The 10802-nt window shown below is 39.9% G+C and overlaps 1 protein-coding gene across 1 annotated transcript; it reads right to left on the reverse strand.

Moving 5' to 3' along the window:
* Positions 1–110: 110 nt before the first annotated feature.
* rfc4 (replication factor C (activator 1) 4) lies at positions 111–10535 on the reverse strand. The gene is made up of 10 exons (XM_082155956.1): positions 10202–10535; positions 9963–10041; positions 7564–7643; positions 7362–7481; positions 5826–5969; positions 5626–5746; positions 3374–3499; positions 3223–3303; positions 1533–1646; positions 111–330 (listed from the first exon to the last, which is right to left on the reverse strand). Exons 1-10 carry the CDS (start codon positions 10318–10320, stop codon positions 235–237), a joined length of 1080 nt encoding a protein of 359 aa, XP_082012082.1. The 5' UTR covers positions 10321–10535; the 3' UTR covers positions 111–234.
* Positions 10536–10802: the final 267 nt, after the last annotated feature.

Here is a 10802-nt window from a genome sequence, read left to right on the forward strand (position 1 = left end):
ACTCAAGACTACAATGGAGGCGTTTCAGGGAGTTGATAACTATGGCAGCACATCCTAAATATTTGAATAAAAATATAAAATGTTTAAAAAAAAAAACACCCCACAACATATATAGGAAAGAAATGTTTTAATTACATATTTCAAATGTACAAAAAGTTGAAAACAGCAATCTAGGCAGCCATGTGTGAAGCTGATTGGTCAGCTGAAGTGTAACGGAGCTGCTGATTGGTCAGCTCAGGTGTTCTGTGCCGCCTGTTGCATGATGACCGAGCCGAGACTCAATAACTGCAGATACTCGTCGGCGCCATCGGCCAGACACTTATCCACCTCCTGTAAGACAGATCAGAACATGTGATTTCAACAAAAAACAAACATTTCAATGGAAGCTTGTTTCCGCCACAATAAAAAATTAAAAAAGTAATTGAGACTTTTAAAGTCAGAATTGCGAGACGTAAAGTCAGAATTGCGAGACGTAAAGTCAGAATTGCGAGACGTAAAGTCAGATTTGCGAGACGTAAAGTCAGAATTGCGAGACGTAAGTCAGAATTGCGAGACGTAAAGTCAGAATTGCGAGATGTAAAGTCAGAATTGCGAGACGTAAAGTCAGAATTGCAAGACATAAAGTCAGAATTGCGAGATATAAAGTCAGAATTGCGAGATGTAAAGTCAGAATTGCAAGATATAAAGTCAGAATTGCGAGATATAAAGTCAGAATTGCGAGATGTAAAGTCAGAATTGCGAGATATAAAGTCAGAATTGCGAGATATAAAGTCAGAATTGCGAGATATAAAGTCAGAATTGCGAGATATAAAGTCAGAATTGCGAGATATAAAGTCAGAATTGCGAGATGTAAAGTCAGAATTGCGAGATATAAAGTCAGAATTGCGAGATGTAAAGTCAGAATTGCAAGATATAAAGTCAGAATTGCGAGATATAAAGTCAGAATTGCGAGATATAAAGTCAGAATTGCGAGATGTAAAGTCAGAATTGCGAGATATAAAGTCAGAATTGCGAGATATAAAGTCAGAATTGTTGCGAGATGTAAAGTCAGAATTGCGAGATATAAAGTCAGAATTGCGAGATATAAAGTCAGAATTGCGAGATGTAAAGTCAGAATTGCGAGATATAAAGTCAGAATTGCGAGACGTAAAGTCAGAATTGCGAGATATAAAGTCAGAATTGCGAGATGTAAAGTCAGAATTGCGAGATGTAAAGTCAGAATTGCGAGATGTAAAGTCAGAATTGCGAGACGTAAAGTCAGAATTGCGAGACGTAAAGTCAGATTTGCGTCTTTAGATTTAAGTCAGTCTTTTTTCCTTAGAATTTTCCTCCTAATTCTGACTTTACGTCTCGCAATTCTGACTTTACGTCTCGCAATTCTGACTATTTCTCAGAATTGTGAGATATAAAGTCGGAATTATCTTTTAAAATGTTTTATTCTGTGGCGGAAACAAGTTTCCATACATTTCCACTGAACAGAACAAGAAAACTTTCAACTCTCTTATTTCAGCGTGGAGTCTCTGTTCACTTACGGCCATCTTCTCTGCAATGACAGATTTCTGTTTGTCGTTCAGCTTCTCTTCGATGATGACCTCATGTAACTGGTTGAGGACGTTGTTTGCAGCGAATCCCTGATCGATCAGATCCTGCACAAATCAAGACTTTATGAGCTTTACGGTTTAGAGACGCAGAAAACCGATGCTGAAAACATTCACACACGGAAAAACATGATGTTCTTCCTCAGATATCCTAAAGATATAAACATTCTTAAATCAAGATACATTTACTGGAGAAGCAAAATGATTGAAGATATTAAGTCGGTTATTGTAAAATTTATAAAAAATTAACAAATTTGCACAAAAAAAAAGTGCATTAAGTAAATATCTTGATTTAAGGATTTTTATGTATTTTTTTTTAGTAGAAAACGAGACAGGAATACTAAGCAAGAAGAATATTTTGTAACATAATGAATCTGAGAACTCTTAAACAGGGTTTGTACAGACGCTGTAAAATGAAATTCAAGGACTTTAAGCACTACTTTTTTGGTTTTCAAGGACTTCAATCAGAGATCTCATTAATCAAACAATATTTGTATCTTTTAAATAAAATAAAAAAAGGTAAATAGATTAACAAAAATAAACCAATAAAACAAAATGGTACAGATAAAGTGCAGCAGATGCAGTGACTGCAGTAACTTTAACCATTGAAAGGATACTGTGACAAAGAAATCACTTTCCTTATTCAAACTGATTTTTTTCTCCCATTAATATATGATTGAGCTGAAGAATAAAAGCTGTATAATAAACTTTAGATTTCTATGAGCAATATCACACTCATAGCCATTCAAAACGCCTCTATATCAGACGGACTGCAGCTTTAATTTTGTGTGAAAAGATTGTTTTATCGATAAAATTAAAGGGGTGGTATAATGCCCTTTTAACAAGATGTAAAATAAGTCTCTGATGTCCCCAGAGTGTGTGTGTGAAGTTTTAGCTCAAAATACCCCACAGATATTATTATATAGCATGTTAAAATTTTCGCTTTTTGAGGGAGAGCAAAAACACACCGTTTTTGTGTCTGTTCCTTTAAATGCAAATGAGCTGCTGCTCCCGGCACAGGGGGCGGAGCTTCAAGAGCTTGTGTCCTTTTACCTCACACACACATGTACTGAAAATTTCAAAAACTTTTAGCTTTTTATGTTCAAACCGGAGTCAGACAATGATGGAGAGACTCAAGAAGAAGAGACAACATGTAGAAGCAACAGGACATTTCTGAATAGTTAGTTGATGAATTTATGAAGCTGATGTGTTGTTATCTTCTAGTCATTGATTAGCATATTCTGTCTTGATAATCTATAAATCGTGTTCAGGGGGCGGGGTTTATGTAAATTCTAGGGTTGGTGATGTCACTAACCCGGGAGGAATGTGGTGTAGTCTCTACCAGCCGTTTGTTGTAGTCCTTAAAAAGCGATTTCTTTACAATAAAATCTCTCCCTTTGCTTTGAACTTTGCAGATGTTGTTTATGCTCAAACAGCAACATTACACACTAACTAAAGTTAGAAAAGTTAAATCATAATCAACCAGCCCTTTAAACACTAATTTCGCATATATTGTTTTCAAGGGTTTTCCAGGTCTTCAATTTCAAAAAGTCAAATTCAAGAACTTCCCGCATTTTAAGCACTTGTACGAACCCTTGTAAACAGTGTGTGTTTTCAGTCTCACCTTCACAGCGAACTCCAGCTTCTCAAAAGCGCCTTTGTAACAGATCTGGAGGAACGTTTCAATCACTTTGGGTGGAACCACCTTGAAAAGAAAGTAGAGTTTAGGGCCGGTTTATTAAAAGCATCGGTCTCCGTCCGGCACGTTCACTCACCCCGGCGATCTCAACGATGATTTGTTCAGTGATTTCCCGCTCAGCATTGAGTCTCGCGGCGCTCTGGAGATACGTGATGGCTTTCCTGAGATCTCCATCTGACACCTTCACCAGAGCATCGATTCCCTTCAACACACACAAACACACACATTAAAATATTAACTCCATAAAAGAAAGCTTGTGCTTTAAAGGGTTAATTCACCCAACAATGAAAATTAACCCATGATTTACTCGTCCTCAAGCCATCCTAGCTGTACACGACATTCTTTCAGCCAAACACAATCAGAGTTCTATTAGATAATATCCTGGCTTTATATGGGAGTGAATGGAGCCTGAGATTTTGAAGCCCAAAAAAAGTGCATCCATCCATCATAACAATAATCCATACGCCTGCAGGGGTTAATAAAGACCTTCTGAAGCCAAGGAAAATATCCATATTTATAACTTTATCAACTATAATCACTTGCTTCCGGTAACAAAGAGTCTAGTTCCAGCGGAAGAGTGACGCATGACCTCTGACCTGACGCATGACGTAGGAGTAGTGTAAGCTTAACTGAGAGACGCCTCTCGCGGTCTAAACAACAAACTCAAGCTCCTCCCACATCTCTCTTTTTAAAAATTCTCCTTTATGGCCATATTTACATCTGGTATTAAGATGCGCTTTGGTCGACAGGACACTAAATATAAATGGGGACTAAAACATTTTGAGTTTGTCCACTTTCAACCACTTCCAGAGGAAGTCAAAAATGCTTTCGACCGGATTGCTTTCGTGTAAACGCTCATGTGGTTGAAAGCGTTCGAAAAGCCAAAAAAGACGCCAACTGAGCTACACATCACGGAAGCGAGCTAGCCAGACGGGATTTAAACTCTGTTGGCTGAAGACCCAAGTTTGGTTTGAAGATGAAAAACATACCAAGCACAATGTTCTCTCACTATTCCTGATTTCTAACACACACTCACTGCGTTCGGCTGGTCTTGCGGCTGTCAGAGCAGAAACTAAAGCTGCTGCTCTACATATGTTTTTCTGTCATTTGTTCATATGTAAATCCCCCATACGTTCCCCCCAATAGACTCTCCCCTCGAAGAGACGGATGATAACACCAGGTGTAAACGGGAATGTATACTTTGGATTTCTTGCAAAATAAAGCAAAAACAGACAAAGTTCTAACATTAAAGTCCCCTGTAGTCAAAATTGCATCCCTTAGGGCGTTTTCACACCTGAGAGTCCGCACCAAGGTCCAAACCAAAGTTCACGTTTTGATACATTGTATCCATTCGGGTAGTTTTGGTTTGGTTTCACATTGCAATTATGCAAGAGCACTAAAGAACTTTACATGACGTACTTGCGTCCTGTCGTCATCATCTATATGGGCTGCATCTTTACATTGATTGGTTTGTAAACGGACATGCGTCTGATGTCAGCGTGTTGTCAATTCGGCGGGTAACTTTGACAAGAATAAATGAACAGACGCATATCGTTGCCACTATACTTTTATTATTATGGCATTACTCCCTGCAGCACCGACTATACTCAAGGCTAATGAACGTCCTCGTTGTGTGAACATTTTATCGTCGCCGGGAGGACGCAGGACAAATATGTGTGTGTGTGTGCTGGAAGAAACGCTGTGGGCAGGACTGACAGATCGGCACATAAATATTCTTCTTCAGTGGTTTAGGCTACGCGGGAACCACCGGAACTTCCTGTAAATGGTCTGGAAGTCCGAACCAAACAGAAAATGTTTTCACACTAGAAACGAACCAAACCTTTGCTCAGTTTGATCCGGACCGAGACTACCTCTTTTCGTCGGACCAAATTTCATTTGTTTGGTCTGGACCGGGGTCTGGGGGAGCTTTCACACCTGTAATTTTGATTCGGACCAAACTGAAAAGTCAGAAAATCCGGACCAAACAAGGTAGGTGTGAAAGGGCCCTTAAACTCATCTTTGATCACCAAAATTACATATTTAAATGTCTTTTCCTTGAAAATAAATGTCTTTATGCCTTAAAATATCTTGAGTGTAACTCGACACCCTTGCCTCATTTAGTATGCGTGGTTCTATGAATATGCAAATGAGCCCCGCCTCCACTCACTCACTCAGCTCAGAGATCCACTGGTTGACGATCACACGTTGAGTGTGTGAACGCAATGGCCGCTAGTCAGTAAGTCAGTCAGACGCAACATTTTACTGATATTAGCAGCGACTACAGACAACCCTGCTTCATGGGTAATAATTATAGACTGCTTGATTTACATCTTTGCTGTACTTGAGGTTCTCCTTCCCGCAGATCTCCAGCAGTCGCTCCTGCTGAATGTCATTGGCCAGCGGTTTGAAGCGGAACTTGGAGCATCTGGATGTCAACGGCTCGATGATCCTGCAGAAACATACGAGAGTTAGTGAGTTAGCAGAAGAAGCTCGCCGCGGGTTTGAGCGCTCGTGTCGTTCACACTGACCGGCTGACGTAGTTGCAGATGAGGCAGAACCGCGTGGTTCGAGACTCTTTCTCCATCGTGCGTCTGAGCGCCGCCTGAGCCGCGTTGGTCATGGAATCCGCCTCGTCCAGGATTATGATCTTGAACGGCGGACAAGGTTTCCCGCTGGGATTCAGAGAGGAAAAAGCTTGCGTTCAGACAAACTCGATCGGTGGTAGGGTTGGGTATCGTTTGAATTTTAACAATTCCGATTCCTATTTCGATTCTGCTTATCGATTCTTATCGATTTAAATTATGAAAACAACAACAATAAAAAAACCATTTAGTCTTATTGCAAAATATTTAATTGTAGCAGAATATCATGAACAAAAATCAACAGGATAAAGAACTCTTACTCAAGGAACGTTAGCCTGCGGTTTAAAATCACCATAGAAAAACAAAGATTAAAGACAATAAACACTCGGTAATAAAAACATAAAAAATAAGCAATCACAACAAATGGCTAGCAGCCATATCACCCTGTAGCCCAAGACTGGTTTCCCACTGAAGCTCAGCAGGGTTGGGCCTGGTCAGTACCTGGATGGGAGACTCCTGAGAAAACCAGGTTGCTGCTGGAAGAGGTGTTAGTGAGGCCAGTAGGGGGCGCTCACCCTGTGGTCTGTGTGGGTCCTAACGCCCCAGTGTAGTGACGGGGACACTATACTGTCAAAGAGCACCGTCCTTCAAATGAGACGTAAAACCGAGGTCCTGACTCTCTGTGGTCATTAAAAATCCCATGGTAACCCCAGTGTCCTGGCCACATTCCACCCATTGGCCCTTACCAATCATGGCCTCCTAATCATCCCCTTACATTGAATTGGCTCTATCACTCTCTCTCCTCTCTCCACCTATAGCTGGTGTGTGGTGAGCGCACTGGCGCCGTTGTACTGTGGCTGCCGTCGCATCATCCAAGTGGATGCTGCACACTGGTGGTGGTGGTTGAGGAGAGATCCCCTGATATGATTGTAAAGCGCTTTGGGTGTACATTAGTACATACGAAAGCGATATATAAATGCCGAATTCTATTCATTCTAAATAGATACAACTGAACATTGATATGATTGAAATAAACAGTGTTTTAAGATTTTCAGGTATTCATGTACAGAAACTGTAATCAAATGTACAATAACACTAAACTTTATAAATAATATATACATTAATAATATAGTTACAAAAGTTATTCAGTGAAGAACGAGTGAATTTTCTCTGTCTTCTGTTGTTTGATTAGTGTTATTATAGAGACGGCAGGAATATTAGTGTTATTATAGAGAGACGGCAGGAATATTAGTGTTATTATAGAGACGGAAGGAATATTAGGCTGCTGTCACTTTAAGACTTGCACTGATCCAATATACCGATACACGTGTGCAACACTGAAAACATCTCACGCTTGAAAAGTCATATTGAAATGCTCACAAAGGAATCGATAAGAGGAATCAAAATTCATTTTATAACAAGTATCCGATCCCCAACCCTAATCGGTGGGAAATCATTGCATTTACTCGCGGCGTAACTCACTCTGTTCGCGAGCCGGCCACCGCCAGCTGGGCGAAGTTCTTCACCTTCTCACGCACCACCTGAATCCCTCGTTCATCAGACGCGTTGAGCTCCAGGACTCTCTGTCGGTACAGCTCCGGCCTAAAGCACAACACGAGGATATTAGCACACGCGCGTCTGAATCTCAATGCGCATCAGCATCGTCATTCTCTGCAGATCTTACCCATAAAGCTCTCTGGCCGCCGCGAGGATGGTGGACGTCTTTCCTGTTCCAGGCGGTCCATAGAACAGCAGGTTGGGCAGCTGTGAGGACAGACATCATCATCATTACGCCATTACTGTATTCATTCAGATTTCTATTTTGTTGCTTTTTAATTTAATTTCCTTGTTTTTATAAAGTTTTATTTCAGTTTTAGTAATTTTTTTATTTGTTAGCTTTCCTGTAGCTCAAACGGTAGAGCGATGGCGCCTGCAACACCAAGGTCATGGGTTCATTAAGAACTGATAAGAATGTATACGTGTACCTTGAAATGCAATGTAAGTCGCTTTGGATAAAATGCAATTGGAAATACTTATAAATAAAAATTGGAAATGTTCCCTTGGCAACAAAACATGCCAAATCATGCTAGCAACATGCCAATTCATGCTAGCCAGGTAGTAAATCACACTAACATGTCACCAACATGTTAAATCATAGTAGCAACACACCAAATCATGTTAGCAACATGCTAATTCATGCTAGCCAGGTAGTAAATCACACTAACATGTCACCAACATGTTAAATCATAGTAGCAACATACCAATTCATGTTAGCAATGTGTTAAATAATGCTAACAACATGTTAAAACATGCTAACACTGTGTTAAATTATGCTTACAACATGTTAACAATGTGCTAATGCATGTTAGCAACGTGTTAACATGCCAACAACATGCTAAATCATGATAGCAGCAACATACCGATTCATACTAACAATGTGCTAAATCATGCTAACAACATTTTAAAACATGCTAACAACATGTTAAATCATGCTAGGACTGTGCTAAATCATGCTAGCAACATCTTGATAACGTTAAAGCATTCATTTATGGTAGCAACAGGTCAAATCATGCTAACAACATTTTAACATGCTAACAAAAAGTTAAAACATGTTAGCACTGTGCTAAATTATGCTAGCAACATGCTAACAGCATGCTAAAACACATTAATGTGTTAAATCATGCTAAAAACATGCTAATCAAGCTACCATTGTTTTAATGCTAACAACATGTTAAACCAGGCTAGCAATGTTTTAAAGTTATTGCAAACTATCAGATAACGCTTTGTCAAGCCAACATCAAAGTTTATTCACAAACTTCACTCATCTAGTTATAATTAATGTACTTTTTTCAAATATACATTTAGTTTACGGTAATAACACTGGAACAGAGAGAGTGGAATTAACGTCGAGATAAAAATATCGATATTACAGTGACATTATAATGACCATAGTTCAATTAGGCCTATAATATTTTGTAGATTTCCATGGTTACCACTACAAGTAAACTTCTTAACCATGCGGAAACAAAACAAAAAAATCGAATAAGTTCCAATTAAGGCGTATTGAATGTTAAAATGCCTTTCAAATATAAATGTCAAGAGGGTATCATTACCCATTGTACTCTTAGTAATTCAATAATTTAAGTTTTTTTTATTTTAAAGTTCAGTTTAGAGGTATCGTATCGATATCGGTGATACTGGCATTGAAAGTATCGGTATCATATATAAAAAAATAAAATAAAAAGTGGTATCGGCCATCCCTAGCGAGTTGTGATCATAATCAGAAATGGACACCATTGGACTCAAAGGAGAAAAGTGAAGCAAATTAGAAGCTCTTCTTCCTGATGGCTGAGCGTACTGAAGCTCTCACTTCCTGATGGCTGAGCGTACTGAAGCCCTTCTTCCTGATGGCTGAGCGTACTGAAGCTCTCACTTCCTGATGGTCGAGCGTACTGCGCAGACTCAAACTGAGCTTGACGACGTAGATGTGACGTGAGCAACCCGTCTGTCTTCTAGTAGCTGTGCCGAGAGAAATCTGAATCATTCCCTTCCGAATCTTGCAGAGACGGAGAGCATGAGTAGGAGCTGTCCATGAGCTAGGAGCAGGAGAAACTTTGCTAAGTATTCTGATGAATTACTTTGTCATTCTGCCTCCACGTCCCCCCGATTGCCCGTGAGCTTCTCCTCCTGTCCATACGGTAATCTCTCTACTGTCCGACAGAGAGTCGCGTGGTTATGACGCAATCATTAGCCCATTTTTACAAAAACTGCTTCTACGGGGCCATAACGTAAGATACAAGGTAATGGAGCCTTTTATACATTTTCGTGTTTCTTTAGAAATAAATAATGGACAAATGGAGTCTTTAAACGCCTCAGATGTAAAGTTATTCGCTGTCAAAGTGACGCCAAAATGAATGGGAGTCAATGGAGTGCTAACTGCAGGTGATGGTCCGCTAATCAATGGCGGCGCCCGGGGAAGCTTCAGTGTTTTCTGAAACATTGCCCCCCTGGTTGTGATGATTCGCTATATAAATGCTACATAAATAAAATTGACATGTGACATTGATGCTTCGCCTCACGCACATCAGCGCCCTCTAGAGATTTCTTCAGTACTGCAACCACCTCCTCCTGAAAGGCCACTTCATCCACACACTTCGGTCTGCTATAGAGATCAAAAACATGAACAGGTGAAATCTGAGGTCAACTATGAACACAAGCATAATTCAGTTTCATTTTTTTACGTTTGCTGATATGATATATCAATAACTCTCAGTCAGATCACATGAATACTGAGCGTTTATGCAGATATGATGAAGTCTTACTATTTCTCCACCCAGGGAAGTGCTCTCTGCTTCTTCTCTCCACCTGATGAAGATGAAGATGAGGAAGGTTTCTGAGCTTTAACACTCTGTGAGGAAGGTCCTTTCAAAAACGCCTGCATATCTCCACCTATAAACCGCACAACAGAACACACGCGCTCCACTAGAGGAGGATAGACGCTCTCACTACAGCTGACACGACCGATGGAAGAGAATAAGCAGAATAAATAATCTCTTTATGGTCGAATAAATGTGAATGAAACGCGTCGGGAGTTTGTTGACACTCCGCGAGCCGTCAGATTCCCGCCAGACGCGCACTGACGTCACTGGCGCGCGCCGCAGCGCTCCTTGTCGTCACGTGATCACATTCACGCTGAAGTTTTTATTTATTTTTATTTTTATAATATTAATTATCGTTAGTAATATTGCCACACAGCCAAGATTATGTCTTTCAAATAACTCAATGGTTTCTCAAGAAAGACGTCACAGGTGGTAAACATAATCATTATTGTGGGTAAATATCAAGTAAACCCTCATTAATTTGTTTTAAAAAATAAAAAACCAGAGATTAAACTAATTTAGTAATCAAAGCCACTATTGTTTT

The sequence above is a fragment of the Leuciscus leuciscus genome (genome assembly GCF_965113295.1).
Source record: "Leuciscus leuciscus genome assembly, chromosome: 23".
Taxonomy (NCBI): domain Eukaryota; kingdom Metazoa; phylum Chordata; class Actinopteri; order Cypriniformes; family Leuciscidae; genus Leuciscus; species Leuciscus leuciscus.